The following is a 21,062-nucleotide window of genomic DNA, read 5'->3' on the forward strand; positions in this document are numbered from 1 at the left end:
TTGATGGTCTATTAGGAGGTTTATGGCTTGAAGTACCTGGGTTAGTTACTAAAGTACTTGCTTCGATTGCCCCATGGTTTTTCTGTTTTGTTATTATTATTCACATTTTTATACAAACTGGATTTACCTTAAGATCTCTTTTCACTGGAATGCTTATGACTGTCAGTTTTGTTGTTTTTGGGTATTTTCTTTTATGTAGAACTCACTTCCTTAGTTTGTTAGTTTTCGTTTGTGTGTACACAGAGAGTGTTTTTTGTGTTTAGTGCTATCTCAAACCGTGTGTGTCTGTGTGTCTGTGTTGTGGCTTAGTGTTGCTCAGCTGAAACTGGCTGTGTGTTGTGTGTGTTTCCCTGCTGCTCTCTTTTTTAGGATTAATGTTTAACTTGGCCTGCTCTCTCCCCTGCAATAACCTTAAACTGCACCAGAGATCAACATGGAATGTCTTTCCCAGAGTGCATTGCTGAGGAGTCAAGATGCACTACTCGCAGAGCCAGAAAGCCACCCAGGGGCTCGGGTCCAGACCAGAGGTTTATTCCAAGAAGTTAGTTCAGTAGCAAACCAGGTTAATTTAAGATGACCACTTTCTGTAAGTGAACTTTGCCAGGTTTGCCACTTAAATATGTTTTTCGAGTATACGCCCTGGAGAGGCCCCCTGTCCCCCAGCTCTAGCGCTGTCTGGAGCGTTGCCAGTTAGTGGGATGTTAGTCAGCCTTTGCAGACCTCCACAGCCACCCAGGATTGAGGAGTGACCAGTGGAGACCCCCTTTCCCCCAGCTTGAGCCCCCCACTCCAACCCCTTGAGCCCTGGCTGGAGCTTTGCCAGTTAGTGGGGTGGTGCAGCAGGGCCCCAGTTGTCTGCAGGAGAAAAGCACCTTTGTTTGCTAACCAGGATGGGCCCCGTGCAGAACTTGATGAGACACGCCGAGCCAGTTGCTCTCTTTGTGTTGGTGTCATGTTTTTGCTGCTATGGCTCTGAGTGGAGAAGAGTAATATACAGTGTCAGAGAGACTGAGGATGTATGGAATGTGTTTACTGTATCTGTGGAGGAATTGCGGGGTTGGTCGTGGGAAGGAAGTGCCGCCATGTTAGAATTTGGAGGGCGGTGTGCAGAAAGGACGGAAAGATCATCTTGTCAGAGAAGGCTGTCCCTAAGAATAACTTCACCTCTCCAAGCCATTTGATTTTTTCCCCCTTTTTTTTTTCTTTCTTTTTTTCTTACTTCACTGCACGTTTTTTGATCATGAAACACTCAGACATGTTCATACTTGCCCTTGCTTGTTAATGTTTGAGAGGGGGAGTGCCCGTCTAAGTGTGTTTACAAGGCCAATATTTATTCTATTATGTAACCGGCTGTGTTACTTTTTTCCATTCTCGCAGTGTATAATATGTATAAAGTGTGTGCTGTAATTATTTTGTTACAGTTCTCATCAAAATTAAACCTGGATATTTTTTTTCACAAAATGCATTGCTATGTCGTTTAATCGTGTCTTGTTTTCTCTACACCTGCATGCAGAGGTCAATGTAAAATTGTCATGTGTTCTTGTACTTGCCCAATATATAAATAGTTTCCCATTGGACTACTACTCATTTGAAAAAGAATACATCAAAACTGGAACGCCTTTAAAAATATCCTATAAGTGAAAAAATAAGAGAAATAGGCCTCCTTTATAATACGTGCCATAATCTGAATGGAATGAAATGAGTATGTATGCCATTTGAGTGTGGGTGTTAGCTTAGTAAGCACTCATATGGCATGCATACTTAATCCATTTACAGTCAGAGGTACGCAACGTAAAAGCTGAAGTAAAAAACAATACCTGTCATACTTTCCTTCCAACACAAGTAACTTCACTGAGCAACTGGTCTAAAGTCACTATAGAGCAGGGAGGGGTGAGGAATGGTCTTCATCGGAGGGGCCACATTAGGCCTACATTGAAGACGGCCACCTTTACAAAAGACTCTGTTGTATTGTATTGTATTGTAAATGTAATTTCTAAGATTTCTTTACAAAATGTCATATTTCATGTGGAAATACGTAACATTAAAATTTTATCGGGAGGTGGATAAGACCGGTTGCAAATCACACCCCACCCCTGTTACAGAGCAATGCAGGCCTACCTGATTCTGCCTAGCTGGTTGGATCAATGTGTTTTTTTGTTTTTTTTTCAGGAGCCTTGCCACCTCATTAGGTACAATGGAATAACTGGTGTTACCATTACCATGTGATAGTGTTGTACTTACACCATACATGTACTTCTACTTTTACTTTGTTTCTATATTGCAGCACATGGAATGTGTATGTGCCATACAGCAGTTGTTCTTAACCTGGGGTGCGGGCACCCCCTGGGGGTGCGCTAAACATTTCAAGGGGTGCGCAGCATTTTGTTTGTGTTGAGGTTGTGACCAAAACTCAGCTTGTGAACATTATAATTAGTCCAAATCAAAACCAAACTAATGCATGTTTTGGTCCCCATGCAGAGGCATTATGATATTGTTTAGTGTCTTAAGCAAGAATCATTGCAATTAATCACTTAAAATCATTTTTAGTACCTGTAGACAAGTGTAGACCACTGCCATACAGTATATAAGGAAAATAAGGGACAGGCCACTTTTGTAGTGTGTGCAACCTAAGAATTGTGTTGTCCACATAGGATCAGCTAGAGCCCCAAGGGAAAATGGAAAAGAATGCACATTTGAAACAAAACTGCCATAACTGTAGTGAAGTCTGAGCTGTTATTTGCTGTCTAGGGGCTTTGGGGCTCCAAGCGACTGCCTGCCTAGCCTGGTGGCAAGATACGCCTCTGATCGTCTATATCTGAGTTATTTAGCATGTTATGTGTAGAGCTTTTTTTGAATGGGTATGCACTGAGTTGCTTAAACCAATTCCAGAAATGCAGTCCTACAGGAAGAATATATGTCTCCTTCCCCCCTGATGGTTGTTATGTAGCTAACAGGACATATTTCTTCTGAACTCACCATGAACCCATTTTTGTCTTGCGCACAAGTTTCAGGTCAGAGTTTTCGAATACCAAAGAAAGAGAGAGAAGGAGTGGGCTCGCCGGTGTCATGCCTGCTATTCAGCTTGCCAAAATCAGCCAAGAGCTGTAAGAAACATGGGCCTATTTTTTTTTTACCTGACAAGAACTTGAGACAAAGTGGTTTGGCTGCTTTTGTAATGACAGCATGACAGAAATACACCTACAAGGTAAATACGGTAAAAACAAATATCTATAGTATTCTAGGAATTCCCTTGAAAAAAGGATGTTCCACTAAATTGATGAAGCTATTTTTAATATGTGATTCAAGGGGATGTAAGAATCATAGGGACCCCATAACGTTTAAGTAGGTAACCCAGGTAACAAGAAGGAGCAAGCTGAGGCCCTTAGAAGGATTCAGTGCCTTCAGTGTTCAGTTTTTCTTTTCTTTCATTACTGTTAGCAGCCTTTGCAGCAAAGTATCCGATGCACATTTGAAGACACACTCAGCTAGTTTCGGTATGCCCCCTGCACACAAAGGCATTTGAGGAATGTGGCACTGTGCGTCTGTGAATCAGCTGTGTGTGTGTGTGTGTGTGTGTGTGTGTGTGTGTGTGTGTGTGTGTGTGTGTGTGTGTGTGTGTGTGTGTGTGTGTGTGTGTGTGTGTGTGTGTGTGTGTGTGTGTGTGTGTGTGTGTGTGTGTGTGTGTGTGTGTGCCAAAAGAATGAGGGCCCCCCAGAGCTTCAAATGTTGTGATTTGCCAGTGTTGCAGTGTTATTGTAACTTGATGTTTGCTACAGTGGCTTTGAGAGTGGGAAGGGAATTCAGGCAACTGGTGTTAAGAGTTCTTCTACAAAACATTTTCCAAAATGATGTTGACACTTCTCAAACAGGGAGGAGAAGAAGAAAGAGGGACTGTCTCATTATGGTTAAAACCAACCATCAATCACATCCGTGTTTTATTTCCATTTCAGAAGAAAAAAAGCATGAATAATGAAGTGGGCCACCATAGCAGAGAAGTAAGGTATGCTCATTTAACAGTTCATGTGGTTTAAGTTGACATTTGTCATGTGCTTCAGTTCATACTATCAGTCAAGGTGTTGGTTGTTGTGACTTGGTGGTAAAATACTCAGTAAATGCTCAAAAGGTGCTCTGAAAACATTTTTTTTTTTAAAAACAATAAATGGGAGAAAAGGGAAAAACACACACAAACACACACACACACACACACACACACACACACACATACACACACGTAAAAACGGACTTGACAGGTTGTTGGAGGAGTTTAAGTGCTCCAGTGGTGGAGTAAAGTGGTGTTGTAATCTGACCACAGTGGCATAGTCACATGAGTAGTTTTACACAGCCGTGTCGTGTTGTGCTTCAGTGTCACCGCCTGAGTTAGGACATGACAAGTAGCGACTAACTTTAAAGTGTGTCAGGGTTGTGACTTTGGCCGAGCGTACAGGAGGTGGTGGGAAGGCAGAGTACTGCTCATGGAAGAAAACAATGCAGTAAAGAGAAGGGTTTGAACAAAGGATGGTAGATACATACTTCAAGCAAGATACTTCATGTTACAGTAGCTGTAGTTGGGATCAGTTCACGAGGTGCAGGTGTGTATTGCTAATGTTAACAGACTGCAAAAAGTGGTATTTTAACTCCTCCCTTATAAAACATCCTGTTTTGTTCTGCAGTATCAAAAACGGCAAACTGTTTTTCTACAGTACACTACTGAAGTAAATGCAATATTTTAGACAAAAACTGCTTGCATTCTCCTCAAAATGATGCACTAAACAGCATTGTACTGCATAATGCCATATTTTGGACATGACGATACTGCAGTACGTCAGATAGAAATGCAGTTTTCCTGTTGTACAGTATGCAGCAGGTTCCATAAGGGCCTCTCAAACCTCCCCTCAGGTCAACATCACGGTCATGTCTCATCTCGGGATATCTACCATCTTTGGTTTGAAGGCAGTTTAGTCCAATACTAGGTTTTTATAGTCTCTAGGCAAAGGAGACCAGCTCACATTATGCACATTAAGGTGATATGAAGGTAAATTATAACCCTGTAATCCATTGCATGTGTGCTGTTCTTTTTTTAATTAAGGATCTGGTGACAGTATGTACAAATGTAGTATCTCTCTAAAAGGCCCACTGTAAACTCACCAACTTTTCTCAAAGTCACTTCAGAAGAAACATAGACATAACTCTTTTCCTTCGGGTTAACAAAATATAAAACATGCTGTTTTTCTTCATCTCTCTCTTCTTTTTCTTCCTTTTACACATTAATACCAAATGTTGGCACATACTATGTACAGTCACTTTCATAATACAAACATATTTATTATATATAAATAATAATAACAACTGCAGTTGGTCGTGGCAGCATCTGAGCCTGGGAGGTGTAGTTCCATACATACACACATTTTTTTTTCAAAGATGTAAAAAAAAAAAAAGTGACATCATAGTGAAGGATTCTGGGAGGGTGTGGAGAAACCAGTTTGTTGGTTCGAAGCTGAGCAGCAGCAGTCATTTCATCTCATTCCATTTCATGTGTTCATGTGTGTAGGGCGTACATTAATTGATCTGCCCTGAAATTAAACAACAACAACAAAAAGTGCTCTGCAATAGCCACAGTGGAAAAAAAGACATAAAAAATAATCATGGTGGTTTGATCTGAAATACAGTGAGAAAGCTGTTTGGGGGTATTTTATTTTTTTATATCCCCACAGGTTTGTTTGTCAGTCTCTGCAAATGTTCTGTGCCTCAGCCCAGTTTGCAGTTGGACAGAGACTATTTCACCTGCAGTACAGTACAGAATAAGGCTATGAGTGTGAAATAATATCCGGAAAAATGATGCACTGTGGGAAAAATCAAAAGGCTGATGGGAAAACAACGCAACAACTGCTGACATAAGCAGTGTTTGGTGTGTACGCTTTTGTCTTCCTTTTTCAGGTTTTCTCGAAGGTGCCGGTGAGTCAGTAGGTGTGGTTAAAGTGTGGTATGTAATAGTAGTAGTAGATGTTGTTGTTTGTGTGTGTGTGTGTGTGTGTGTGAGTGTGTGTGTGTGAGTGTGTGTATGTGTGTGTGTGAGAGAGAGTCTGTGTGTCACACTCCAAAGGCACTTTTATACCCTGCAGCAGACCACCCAAACAGTACTCCCCCCCCAACCCAACCACCACCACCACCACCTGCCACAAATGTTGTCGGTCCAGCCTTGTTCTTCATCCTCATCCTCATCCTCCACCTCCTGTGGATCTGGGCTCTATGTAGTTACAGTATGGCCACAGTAATGGTAGTGAGTGAACCTGAGCTGCCAGGGCGAGACCGGGGCCGGGGCCTGGGGGGGTGTGAATAAATGTCAGCCCGTAGGCTTGGCCGGAGGATCAGCACCTGGGATGTCTGCCAATGGGCTGGTTCTAGATGATCGTAACCTGGGGGTGTGGATGTCTGGCCGCAACAGGTTTGGCTGGACAACCTGGGGGTGTGGATGCCAGTGGGCTGGGCTGGGCTGGACGACCAGGACCTGGGGGAGTGGATGTGCATCTCTTGCCACTGGGCTAGGCCGGGCATTCACGGCCTGGGGGAGTGGGTATCTGCTGGGCTGGGCTGGGCTGGGCTGGGCAATCAGAGGGGTACAGTATGGGTTTCTGGCCATGACAGGCTCGGTCGGACGTGTTCAGTGCGGGGGGGGGGGTGAATATGGATGTGGATGTCTGCCAGTGGGCTGGGCTGGGCTGGGCAATCAGGGGGGAACAGTATGGGTTTGAATATGGGGGTTGAATATGGATGTGGATGTCTGCCAGTGGGCTGGGCAGGAAGATCAGGTTCTCAGCCAGGCACTGTAGAGAGTTAGAGTGTGGCTGAGTAGCTGGAGACAGAGACAGATGACTGGACTAGCCTCTGGCTGGGGGTTGGTCCAGGGGTGGGGGTGGAGGAGGGCATGCCCATTGGGTAGTGAGTATCCATGGAAGCCAGAGCGTGGGGTTATCGGGTGGTGAAGCGGTTTTAGGCCAGACATTGAGGCAGTCGGGCAGCCACTGCGATAAATGGGCATTGACGTGACAGTGGCAGTGGTGGATCGAGGAGCCGACATAATACAAGATGCAGAGCTGTCCATTGCCACTGGTGCTGGTGTTTTTGATGCGGGTTTGGACTGATGAGGGGGGTTTGGGCTGATGTTCCCATCTAGCCACTGCGGTAAGTGGGCTCTGTCATAGCGACGTGACTGTGGCGGACAGGGGGGGCGGCACAATACACGATGCAGAGTTCTCCATTGCCACTGCTGCTGGTGTAGGCGATGTTGATATTGACGGCGGGTCAGGCTGGACGTCGAGACTAACCGCCAGTCTCTGCAGTCTCTGGTCCTTGTCCAGCCGCTACAGTTAAGTGGGCGCTGTCAGAGCGACGTGACCGCGGTGGACCGAGGAGCCGGCACGATACAAGGTGCAGAGTTCTCCAGCGCCACAGCTACAGGCGGTGGTGGTGGTGGTGGTGAGGGAGCGTTGGGCTGGATGTCGAGACTATCGGCCAGCCTCTGCAGCTGGTCCTCGCCCAGGCGTATGAGCTGGTCCAGGTGGCGCTGGCGGATGAGCAGGGCGGGCTTGAGGCGCACGTGGCGGCGGTGCTGGCGCAGCTGGTCGCGGGTCAGGTAGCCGGACAGGAAGCGCAGCACCACGCGCTGCCGGCGGTCCAGGTTCTCCTTCAGCTCGCGAGCGTCCTCTTGCTGCGCCACCAGCTGACGACGCTTCTGCTGCAGGGACTCCTGGGAAGGGACAACAAACAGATAGACATTAAAATATACGAATGAATGAATGAATGAATGAATGAATAAATAAATAAATAAATGAATAAATAAATAAATAAATAAATAAATAAATAAATGACTGACTGACTGACTGACTGAATGAATAAATGAATGAATGAATGAATGAATGAATGAATGAATGAATGAATGAATGAATGAATGCATGCATGCATGCATGAACAAATGGTTCATTAGTAAACCAGGTTAAGTTAACTTGGTGGTGGTGGTGGTGGTAAATCAGGTAATATAAGAGCCTAGAGTCCTCATTTCCTTGACCAAATGATGCCTGCAGGCTACCTATTAGCAGTTTTAACAGTGTCTGTTGGTCATGTTAGCCAGGCTTATCACTTAACTGTGTTCTTGGAATACTGCCATGGGAGAGGACACCCACAGACAGACATGTACATATTTTTTAATTTAAAATTGTAAACCGTTTATAACTACACTTCTGGGCCAAGGACTGCAGGGACCAACAAACACACAAATAGGTAAACACACACAAACATAGACAAACAAACAATACACATACTTTTAATGTTTTTAATATTACACTATGACTGGCGGACTGCTCATTGGTCGTTTGTGAAATGCACTAGCATAAGCAAACATCATTTGCAGACACAAATACACTACCCGGCAGGGAAGTGAGAGATATTTGCATGCGGTTGTCTGAATTTGTTTTTATGGTGAAAAGAACACTTGGTAATATCCATGTTGACTGCATGAGTGGAATTACTTTTTCATTGCAGAACGAAAGACAATCATTATCCGCTTTTCATTGTAAATTAATAAAATAATTGCTTATATGACACATATGTATATGAAGTAACAGTTTCCAGAGGCTGTATACCGCATCTCCAGTTCCATTTCATGACTTCATACATTTTTCACAGGCCTCATTCTAAGTGCAAGAGAAACCACGTAGATGGCCTATTGTGGGCTTTATGCTGATAATGGATTTTCGTACACTAACTAAGTAATTAACTAAGCAACTGTCTACAGTAAAAATGGCCAACTAAGTAACTAACTAACTTGCTAACTTGGTGTGGTCCAAGTCAGAACAGGGTCAGACTCATGCCAGTGTGATTTTGGCCTCCTCCCCTATCCCCCCTAAACACACACACACACACACACACACACACACACACACACACACACACACACACACACACACACACACACACACACACACACACACACACACACACACACACACACACACACACACACACACACACACACACACACACACACGACCTGTAACTCACAACACCAGAGCCCTTTCATGACTTTCCACTGCACAGCTCACCAATGCCCCCTGCTGTCCAACATGTGCCAGTGTCATCATGAGTACATTACCATGGTACTACACACAGGATTGTGTGATTCCTCATTGGCCCATGAGGACAGAGGGTCTTTTTCAAGAGATGTCCCAAATAAAGTGACTGTGCAGTAACCTATACTTAAAGGATTCTCTGGATAATATCTCCATCCTCGAAATGTGTTAGGCTTTGTCCGGCTGCTGTTCTGTTCCACGCCGCCTGTCATACCGAGGTGATTTGATGTCGCGTCAAATCAAATCGCTAAGCAACGTTCTAATGGCATTTGTAGTCGTTATTTTTTCCTCCGGTGATTTGGTGACGCTTCAAATCACCATTACTAAAACAATGAATAGCTTTTATATTTAATACACAGGTATTATATATAACCAGTGGCAGCATAATCCCCTGCTATAATGTGGTCACATACAGAGATAGGGAACAATATTGTTTAAAAGGTGAATTCTGCTGTGCAATGACAGGAGACAGTGTGTGACATGAGGTCAGTGACTCTTTTATCTGGTTGCTGTGGTGGCTCTAATCTGGAACAGAGCTGAGTTGCTTTATGACTCCATGACATCATGCCTTCTAGATCCGATGACACAGTTATACACAAACAACAGCACACCCATGAAAACGATTATTCACCACCCTTGCACAGTACAGAGAGAGAGAGAGAGAGAGAGAGAGAGAGAGAGAGAGAGAGAGAGAGAGAGAGAGAGAGAGAGAGAGAGAGAGCGATATGACTGTGAGTGCTGTGAAACGAAACTCTATCAAGAAACAGAGGGGTGTGTGTTTGTTTGCGCGTGTGTGCGAGTGTGTGTGTGTGTCTGTGTGTGTGTCTGTGTGTGTGTGTGTGTGTGTGTGTGTGTGTGTGTGTGTGTGTGTGTGTGTGTGTGTGTGAGAGAGAGAGAGAGAGACAGAGAGACAGAGAGAGAGAGAGAGAGAGAGAGAGAGAGAGAGAGAGAGAGAGAGAGAGAGAGAGAGAGAAAGAAATGCTCTCAACACTAAGACAATGACTGGGCAATGACATCAACAGAACAATGTCCTGTGTGTGTGTGTGTGTGTGTGTGTGTGTGTGTGTGTGTGTGTGTGTGTGTGTGTGTGTGTGTGTGTGTGTGTGTGTGTGTGTGTGTGTGTGTGTGTGTGTGTGTGCGTGTGTGCGTGTGTGTGTGTGTGTGTGTGTGTGTGAGTGTGTGTCTTTTTGTGTATGCGTGTGTGCACACCTCAGCGCTACCGCTACCCCAATTCACCACGACACTAACTGACTAACTGGGCTTGTCAATGCATTATGAGTCTATGAGACTACTAGTGCATGCGTGTGCTGGCGTACTTGCACTGAACTGGAACTCCTGCGTTATCATCCCCACGGCCACAGCTGATAAGATAATATTGTGGTCTTATACAGCATGCACACATGAGCCAACCTTATTCCCAGCACATGATGTCATAGGACAGGGCCGTATCAAGACCAAAACACTGCACTAGGCAAGCAGGCTAGGCTTGGGACTCTCCTTTGTGAAATAATTGTGTGAATGGTTACTTTTACATGAGACGTTTGATTCGGAATGAACTCCATTTAATTCTGAATAAAGCTTAATTCCGCTTTGAAAACGTCATGTAAACACCCCTTCATTCGGAATTAAAGGAAAGATAAAAGTAAACTCGACGGAACTATTTAATTCGGAATTATTCATTCGGAATTAAAAACATCATGTAAACGTGTGTGTGTGTGTGTGTGTGTGTGTGTGTGTGTGTGTGTGTGTGTGTGTGTGTGTGTGTGTGTGTGTGTGTGTGTGTGTGTGTGTGTGTGTGTGTGTGTGTGTGTGTGTGTGTGTGTGTGTGTGTGTGTGTGTTTTTGTGTGCGTGTGTGAGCATGGTACAGTATCTTAATACACTGGTGTGTTGAATCCACAAAGTCATCTACCCTTTTCTCTGCGTGGTCCTGCACCCCCCACTCCATCTCCTCCTCCTGCTCCTTCTACTCCTCCTTTTAGTTTCATATAGTTTGTTCTTGTATGGGAGGTCACCTACCCTTTCCTCTGCATGGTCCTGGGTCTCCTCCTCCCCCTGCTCCTCTTCTCTCTCCTCCTCTGAGTGCCTCTCCAGGGTGGCCAGGGAGCTGTCCACACGCGCCAGCTGCCTGCTGAGGGACAGCAGCAGGTTGACCATCTTGTCCTGGTCCCCGATGAAGACGCGGTACTTGTCCCTCTCGTTGGGCTTGCACTTCTCCTGCACCAGGGCCTCCACGCCGGCGCCCAGGGCAGCGCAGGCCCTCTGCTCCTCCGCCAGCTGCTCCCTCTCCGCCTTCAGCACGGCCACGCTCAGCACCAGCGCCTGAAGCAGCTCCCCCTGCAGCACGGGAGGAGGGATCGCAACGAATCAGAGCAAGTCATTCTCAAACTGTGTGCTGGGGCACACCGGTGGGCGGCCCTGAAGCAGGCCCTGAAATCATTTTCTAAAAATCAAAAGTACTATATGTGTTGCTGTGTTGCTGTTGATTATTCATTTTAGTTGTATTGTTTATTGGGCCAGACGTGGGGCCCCGAACATTTGTGAAAATTTCAAGTGTGCCCCAAATTGGTAAAGGTTGGTAACCCCTGGATTAGAAATTAGGATAGACTTGTGAACTGAGATCAGAGATATCAACACTCCATACTGCCTTGACCACGCTCTTGTAGTGGAATAAGTGTCTGAAGTCAGATCGCCGCCATGTTTTTTTTCATATACTATATATTTTTAAGGGCTTTTTTGGCTTTATTAGATAGGACAGTTGGAGATGGTGACAACAAGCGAGTGGGAGAGAGAGACGGGGGGGAGGATAGGCAAATGAAGCGGGCCGGAATCGAACCCGGGTTGGGGCAGCAACCCAGTGCCCCCACCATTAGGCCACCCTGGGCCCAGATTTGGGGTGGAGGTAACGTCTATGAGAAATATCAGTATACATACGGTACCATGCTAGTACAGTGGCACTCAGGGTTGGGCCACGCCAAAATGCTGAAGACTATATCTGGTGTTCATATCCAAGAAACAAGTAAAGACTCTCCTCTTTCGTGAGTATCTAACTAATGACCTAGCCCCAGGGCAGACTCTTGACATGATGTGTGTGTATTAGGGCTGGGATATTAATGCATTAATTTAGATTAATTTATCACACAATGCGATTAATTAATTAACACGATTTTAAAAATTAATCGCAGTATAATATAGCTACATAGTTCTGGATTAGACCAGTGGAGGGCAGTATTACGCCTGATGGTGAACAGCCTGCTGAAATTGAGAAGAGTTCTCCCTTATTTTAAAAATGTATAATATTTTTAGATTAAGCTTATTTATTGTAATTATTCAAAATCCATGTGAAAAAACTAATTTTTCACTGTTCTCAAGTCAGATATTTAAATGCGATTAAAATGTGATTAATTCGATTAATTAATTCCAAAGCCTGTAGATTAATTCGATAAAAAAATTTAATCGAGTCCCAGCCCTAGTGTGTATGTGTGTGTGTGTTGTGTGTATACTCTTATATACCGGTATATAAAAAACTAACCCTTCTTTGCATCTGCACTTGTTGTTCTGTATATTTCCTGTGCACTTTGTATTCGCTTGTTATGTTGGCTATGATTGATGACGAAAGTCGCTTTGGTTATAAAGCATCTGCCAAATGCAATGTAATGTAATATCCATGAAGTGAGATCACCAAAATGCAGCCAAAAGCCACATTTCTCATCTTTTATTAACTGTTTTTTTGCCATGTCACTTTGCAAGTCTATTAGAACAAGTCTCTAGAGACGAAGCATCTTTCAAGCTCCAGAAATTCGTCCAACTGCTTACAACTAAAGAGGAAGGAAGAGAGCAATAATTTACACACAAGTCTGTGAAGATTCTCATTTGATTTTATTCACTCAAATGAGTTTGGTTGGTTGTAAGCGACTAGATTCTTATTGGAGCTTTCAAAACTAACAACTAAATGAATTTTGACAGACACACACAAGTTATACGGTGCACTTGTGCACTTCAATGTTTATGTTTTAGTGCGTATGGCATATTACTGTAATTGCGCACTAAAACATTGTGCCCAAAGCACACAAGTGCACCATTCGAGACACAGCAATAGCCTTTTTACAAACTTCCACTTTTTGAAGTACTTGTTGTATCCACATTTGGTGCCAGTCTGTGAGTTTCTGTTTGTTCTTGTTTGGTGGGTGTTGTATCCCAGTGTTTCTCAAAAGGGGTGCCGGGGTACCCAGGGGTGCCGCAGGCCCCCCTCAGGGGTGCAGCGGAAACGTGGCTGATAAATAAAGTATTTAATATAATACATATTTGTCTAAATTGATAAGTTAATACTTAGTCAATGGAATCTTTCATCTGCCATTTACGCACAATAAAGTAAATATAGGTCGCCCCAGTCAGCTGCAACTTCGAACACAGGTCGTGTGACATCTCCAAATGTGTTACTTTTCTAAGTTTGTGTGGTATCAGATGCGATGCCATGTTACGGCTTGTTGGTTTAGGGTGCCTTGACATTTTTCATTAATTGAAAGGGTGCCTCGCCTAAAAAAAGGTTGAGAAACACTGTTGTATCCTACCTGCTTTTGTGTGAGCTCAGTATCGTCCTCATCAAGGTCTGTTTCCATCCTCTTGGCAGGGTCCAGAGACTCCTGGGCTTCACCCGTCTCACCCCCTGGGCTCCTGAGGGACCCACAAGACAAAACAACACGATGCCTGAAGAAGATCTATGATCGAAACGTTGCTCCTAATAAATTAAGTCTTTTGCCAGCAGTGTGCAGATCCTTTCCCGCTCCTACATGTGACAGTTTTTTGATTTGGCACCTGCTGATGCTTTTTTGCTGGATGTGCGCATTTTCCACTACACTCTAAACAACACAACACAACATAGCCACACAGATGTGATTAGGCAAAGTGCTATCAACAACAAACAGCACATTGATTCACTGTTATCTGCAGCACTTTCAGGCAGACCATTCAGTCAGGTCTTTCTCTTTGCACAAACTGCACAAACACATGTAAAGATACAAGCGTGCGCACGCCACGCATGCACACACACACACACACACACACACACACACACACACACACACACACACACACACACACACACACACACACACACACACACACACACACACACACACACACACTGCATGAATGTACGCACACTTTTATTTCAAGGAAAAAAAAACACACACACCTTCCCTCACACCCTGCTCTCCCTCTCCCTCCCTCTCCCTGCCACCTTTGTATAGAGGAATGCAAATGGACTGGTTTGGTTTGGTGCTATTCAGAGGAGCTGGCCTATTTAAACCCGGGCAGAACAGAACAGAACAGCACAGAGCAGAGCAGAGCAGAACAGGACAGAGGGGAATGTTTAAAAGCCGCATTCCGCCGAAGAATCGGAGCGTGCTTAATTAAAGTGGATTTAATCACCCGGGAGATCAGCGCAGGTCACCGCGGCAACAATACATCACGGAGTGCCGAAGACACGATGGAATGGGGCGACCATTGTGTCTGAGAGCCAGTTACAGTGACACAAAAACTGCTCCCTTTTCAAGTCATGGAGGCTTTTCATTGCTTACCAAAACCAATTTACAGTAACCGGCTAACCTCACACCTCACACTATAGGCCTACATACACCAGAGGGCATATTCACTCATCCATCTTTTTTTCATGCACTCGTTCATTCATTGATTCACTGGATGGATCATTTTGGTGAACTGTAGATGAACTGTTCTAGAAAAAGTTAAAGATGTACTTGTCATTTCCAGTTAAACAGAGAAGGAGTTCAACAATGGGGAGGAGCAGAAGTGGAGAAATGTGTAAAAAGTTGGCGGTTGGCGCTAGTAGTGTTTGTCTATATTTTCTCCACTAGATGGCGGTGTAACACAGAAGCACCCAGAGCCGTATATTAATATTATTATCTTTATTAAATGTATTATCTTTGGTGGAAGCACCAGTATGTCAGCACTCCAGGAAGTGTGTCCTTGGTCCTTTGAATTCCAGTTTGAGTATTTGACATCTTTTCTGGATAAAGTCATGTCTTGTATCTATAAATCTATTGTCAAATGCCATCTTCGACTCAAGAACCTGCATGAATGTGCAAAAATGTGATCTGACTCATACAGCCAAATTCAGCTTTACACAATCATATGACCTCAGCAAAAAAAGAAAAAAGCCTCAGTAACTGAACTCACCGCGATATCTTGTGTTTAACTAGATATGGCTTTGCCTAATGTTTGGGCAAAGGCTTTTTTTTTGGGTGGCATGCATTCCTGGCATTATTTGATCAGATAATTACGACTTCAAAACGGAACGGCGGTGTTGTGATAACACCGAGGGCCAGCCAGGCCAATAACCGGGGCCATAATTTTCACGGAGCCAAACAAGGCAGCCTTTGTACACCTGCCGGCCTGCTGCACCTAACAGCAACCTGAACTGGTCGTTGAGTTATGTAAGGCAGCATAAAAGCCTCTCTCCACTATCCGCTCTCCACCTCCCTTCCCTTCCCGACAATTCCCTGTGGAGCTGCCCAGCACTATACACACACACACCATCTGCTCGCTGCTCACCCGCCAAACCCCATCCCCCCACCTCCTCATCACCTCACCACAACCACATCCTCCCCCCACACCCACCTGTCTTCCTGGTCGCCATGGACGACCACACCGCTGCTGCTGGAGCTCCGCCTCTGTTGCCGTGACGAGGGGCATTGTTGCTGGGTTCCGTGGCCGTAAGCGGCAGGGAAGAGTTCCTCCATCATGTCCATGGAGCTCCTGCCTCTCCCGGCCCAGCTCTCCAGCAGAGGGGTCAGGGACTTGTCCCGGGACACCAGCTCACGGGCCAGCATCTCCACTCGCCTCTCCGCCTCCGACCTCTCTCTCCTGGACAGCAGGTGCGAGTCGAGCCCCAGGCTCTCATCCTCGGCCTCCTCGTCCTCCACCTCTATGGCAGCAGGGGCGGCAGGGCCGGCGGGTTGGGCTGAGCTGGGCTCTGGAGACAGTGGTGGCTGTGAAGGTGGCGGAGAGAGGCTGCAGGATTCTCTACTTGCTCTGCTTGCTCTCCTATCGCAAACGGATGGATCGTCCACTGAAGCCTCCGCACTGAAACAAGGACAAAAAGGACAAAAAAGCCCATAAAAATTGACTTTGTGTAACTATGTATATCTAATGCCTCTTTTCCACAGTCTAGTAGGCCTACAGTTCGACACAGCGTGACTCGGCCGCAACGTTTTGTTTCCAAATGAGCTGTGTTGTGCCTATTTGAAAAGCAAAAAGTGGCGGCCGAGTCGTGTTGTGTTGAGCTGTAGGCCTACCAGAAAAAAACAGCAGTGCGAGATACAGAATAGAGTACATTTCAGTACAATAACCTAGTTTGCTTTAGCGCTACTGTATTCGCGTTAGATCAGGATTGAAATGTGAAATCAGACAACTAAAAATCAAACACGGCGCATCTATGCATCCATCCAATTTCTACTTAAACCATGCGTTTCTGCTGCGGCTGCTGTTTTTTCTCGTGGAACAAGAACAGAGGACAGGCTGAAGGGCGAGGTGTGGACACACACACATACATTAGCGCCGCATGACTGATGCTGTCCTAGCGCACTGTACCTGAGGTGCGACTTTGGTGGCGGTGACACAGCAGCAGGAGACGACAGCATCTGGGACTCTGCATGGTGATGATGATGATGAGGATGATGATGATAGGCGAGTAGCTCTTCCTCCTGTGGCGGAGGGGGGAAGTCCTCCGTCAGGTCGGTCTCTCGGAAGGACGCAGAGGAGGAGGAGGAAGGGGGCGGCGGGCGGGCGGCGGCGGCGGCGGCAGCGAGGGCTTGGGGCGGTAGTGGTGGTGGAACGTCCTGGAGGAACACGTCATCCTCTAGCGAGTGGGCTTTCACCTCGGGGGTGAAGCACAGGGCGGACTCTGAGATGCGAAGGGAGAGAAGCGGCTTCTGTGCAGGAGGCTGAGGATGGTCTTGCGCTGACTCTTCAGGAGACCTGGAGGGGCTCGGCACCAGAGGGGGAGAGGGGGTCGTAGATCCGGCGCGGAACGTCTTGGGTGGGAGTTCAGGAGGGGTGGTGTTGTTGGTGGTAGCCGGGGCGACGGCTGGGGCTAATGGAGCTTTCTCTGCAGGCGTGGGTGCAAGTGCAAGTGGAGGCGTCTTTGGTGGGGCAGATTTTCCACCACCACTACCACCACCACTGGGGAAGTCCTTGACGGTGTCCTCCGACGTGCTGGTCTCACTGGAGTACTGTCTGATCATCCCTGCGGAGGCCCTCCTCGCGGGGTGCGACTGTGACGTCGCCGCAGCGGCTCCGCCGTGTGGCGTGGAGGGGAAGGTGATGTGGTCCAAGTTGGCCGGGCAGAGGAGGCGCACGCTGGCTTGCTGCCAGTCTTGCCCACTGCTGGCGCCGACGCCGGCGCTGGTGCCGGCGGAGAGGGGGGAGGGGAGGCCCACAGAGGCAGCCAGGCCCGCGGCGCTCTGGGCCCTCTGGCGCTCGCCGTGCCGCTGCCGGTCGCGCCGCATGACGGGCGCGTTGGCCTGCGAGCCCGACTGGTTGAGCAAGTAGCGGTCGCTCCTCATCGCGGCTGAGGCCGAGGACGGTCTCTCAGGCTTCACAGGGGCCACGGACCTGCCATAGACAAGAAGAAGCCATGATGTTAGCATAGCATACACGACATAGTGGAGAAGCACATCTGCTATGATTATTCATACAATATCGTAGGAGAGTGTTGGTCATGCATCCACCATTATATCCGCACTGTGTAGTATTGCAATAGCAACATTCCAGTCATTTAGACCAGTGTTTCTCAACCCGTTTTTAGGCAAGGCACCCTTCCAATTCATGAAACATTTCAAGGCACCCCAAACCAACAAGCCGTAACATGGCATCGCATCCGATACCCCACAAGCTTAGAAAAGTAACACATTTGGAAACGTCACACGACCTACGTTCAAAGTTGCAGCTGACTGGGGCAACCTATATTTACTTTATTGTGTGTAAATGGCAGATGAAGATTCCACTGACTAGCATTAACTGATCAATTTAGACAAATATGTATTATATATTACATAATTTATTTATCAGCCACGTTTCCACGGCACCCCTGAGGGGGGCCCGCGGCACCCCAGGGTGCCCCGGCACCCCTGTTGAGACACACTGATTTAGACTACTCTGTCACAGACAGAAGCAAATGAGCACAGACAGGGGCGCTGATACAAATTTTGGGCCCCATGAAAGATTCAAATTTTGGGCCCCCAAAATGACAAATTATGTTATCAGCATCCTTCCAGGGCCCTGTCAGAGCTGTCGGGCCCTTAGAATCTGGAACACCTTACCCCCCCTCGCGGCACCCATGAGCACAGATGCCTTGGTATTTGCACAGCCTGTGCCATCCAACGCGTCTGTCATGACCAGAGGTCTCAATCCCAGGCTCAGAAAATTGCCTGAAAATTGATTTAACCACCTCTGGATCAGCTGATTACAACAAGCACTCAAGACAGGAGAATCAGCTTAGGTCACCAATAGAATGGTTTTGTTTACTTTCTGAAACAGGATTGACAATTGGTCAACAGAACTCTGGTTCACAACTGTTAACAGAATTGGTTTACAATTGGTTTAGAGAAGTACAGAAGCTAGACAGTCAGCTCATTTATATAGAGAGTTTACTGGCATAGTAGCAAAAAAAAACCCACATTTTTCTAGTCACTATTTTTAGTTGCACAGAAGCTCCAGCTTTGGGATGAGATCAGATCATATCAGCAGGGTCAAGTCCAGTATCAGGATGAGGAATGTGGGTGTGGGAGAAAATAACTAATGTGGCTTAGCCAAAGTGCCCCCTTGAGCAAGGCATCTAGCCCCACAATGCACCACGGACTCTACCCTGCACCAGGGCTGGTCTGGCCATCTGGCATAGCGGGCATTTTCTGGTGGGCCCCGCACCCTTGTGGGCCCCTATTTTCAGAAAAGTAAAACTTATTATTATTTTTTTTAATTCTGAAAATAGGGGTCCACGAGGGAGCACGAAAATAACAAGTCACTCTCTCGATAAGAACACCAACTAAGCCTATATATCCTGACCTAACAATGAAATGGATTTTTGTCATGATAGCAATCAGACATTATCTTTTAGGCAAGAGAGCTAACGTCAGGTAGCCCCTTAATACACACCGTTCCACCAGTGGAACGCTAATAGTCATTGAAAAACCTTTACAACCATAGTACTACAGTACACCACTATGACAGTACATAGGGCCTTTGGTGATACATTATGACTTAGTCAATGCCATTCTGGTAACAGCTAATTTATACCAGGGGTCGTACTGGGTTAAAGCATTTAAGTGTTTCTAATGTGATGTGCAATCATGTAATATACCTTTCACTCCATGAACCAATGCTCCTGCTATAGGGACCTTGTTCTGTTTTACACTACAATCTGTATACATGCAAGCACTCTTTAGCGTGCAACCTCTCTGTTGTTTCTCAGTAAACTCCTTAGCAGCCGGTCAGTCTGTTTTTAATGTTTTTTTTTCATATTACATGAATGCACAAGTCAGAAATTCTCTTTAAAGGACAGCGCAGGTCAAAAATAGACGCATGGCCTGCCTGGTCTCTCCTATCGAGCCACAGCGCTGACCAATTAAGGAATGCCCCTCCAGTCCAAGGCTCTGCCATAAAAGTCAGTCGCATTTCAAAACAACTTCAATTTTCCATTAGAATGTTTTCTTATTCTCACAAGGAGGGATCAGAATTATTGGCCGAGGGACAGTGCAGGCAGCGACTTCTAGACTACATGTGCACTCACTCTGTCTTTTGGTCCCGCTACATTGCAAATGTCATCTTTTATTTGTTCATGCGAGTGCGGCACCGAACATTTTTTATGGCACATGTGTGTATAAAATTGGATGTAAACTTGTCCGTGTGCATATGAACACAGACAGACTTTCATGTTGAATCCAAAACGGTCACTGCTCGGTCACAGCATGGGGACACTATGTACATGACATGTACTGTACATCTACAGTAGGGGACAAGAACATGTAACTCACATGTATAATGAACTATGAACTATGTCACGCATGAGTGAATATTTTGGACAGTCTGTCTCTCACTCCCTCCCTCCCTCGTCTTTCTTCCCCTCTCCCTCTCTCTCTCTCTCTCTCTCTCTGTCTCCCAAAGGAACTTGTTATGCTCTATTGTTTTGCTCGCTCCCTGTCTCTGTGTATCACAAACACACGCACGCACACACACACACTGTGAGAGAGAGAGAGAGAGAGAGAGAGAGAGAGAGAGAGAGAGAGAGAGAGAGAGAGAGAGAGAGAGAGAGAGAGAGAGAGAGAGAGAGAGAGAGAGAGAGAGAGAGAGAGAGAGAGAGAGAAATATAGCCACATTTGCATTGCTGCTTTGGAAAGTTTGAAAATTTTGACCAGGACTCCCTGGCGGAAGAGACTGTAGTCTCAAAGGGACAATCCTGGCTAAATAAAGGATAAATTAAATGAAAGTGACAAACCTGTTGACAGTGTGACTAGATGATGGGGCGACATCCATTGACATCATCGCAAATGACTTCAGCTCAGCAGCCATAAAGTCCTGAAATGGAAAAAGAACATATACACCTGAATGTGATAAATTGATTTGTAATAAAGTTTTCATTTCACAAATGACGCATATCTCACTTCCATGTACTACCAGTGTCCCTTGCAATGGTCTTTTCACGTATGTGAAAAGATTCTGGGAAGTGGAAACACCACACTCAATATTAAATCAAAGAATTGGTGGTGAATACCAGACTGACATTCAACATTAATTACGGGACCTTAACACACTCCAAGGCTTAATCATAGGTGACGTATTACAGGACATAAACCTTCACAGTGTTGCTTTGTCTGCCACTGGATTCTTGGTAAAACTAATAAGTCACATATCTCGTATAACCAGCGATC

The 21,062-nt window shown here is 45.8% G+C and overlaps 1 protein-coding gene across 2 annotated transcripts in view; it reads right to left on the reverse strand.

Moving 5' to 3' along the window:
- Positions 1-6,708: 6,708 nt before the first annotated feature.
- shroom3 (shroom family member 3) overlaps positions 6,709-21,062 on the reverse strand; it is a 105,799-nt gene continuing 91,445 nt past the window's right edge. For both annotated transcript variants that reach the window (XM_063210685.1, XM_063210687.1), the window contains 6 exons: positions 20,630-20,709; positions 16,729-17,751; positions 15,757-16,221; positions 13,692-13,794; positions 11,140-11,457; positions 6,709-7,744 (listed from right to left, as the gene is read on the reverse strand). In XM_063210685.1, the coding sequence (XP_063066755.1) occupies positions 7,379-7,744; positions 11,140-11,457; positions 13,692-13,794; positions 15,757-16,221; positions 16,729-17,751; positions 20,630-20,709 (2,355 nt within the window). In that variant the 3' untranslated portion in view covers positions 6,709-7,378. The remainder of the gene's footprint in view (positions 7,745-11,139; positions 11,458-13,691; positions 13,795-15,756; positions 16,222-16,728; positions 17,752-20,629; positions 20,710-21,062) is intronic.

The sequence above is a fragment of the Engraulis encrasicolus genome, chromosome 11 (genome assembly GCF_034702125.1).
Source record: "Engraulis encrasicolus isolate BLACKSEA-1 chromosome 11, IST_EnEncr_1.0, whole genome shotgun sequence".
In the NCBI taxonomy this organism is placed as follows: Eukaryota; Metazoa; Chordata; class Actinopteri; order Clupeiformes; family Engraulidae; genus Engraulis; species Engraulis encrasicolus.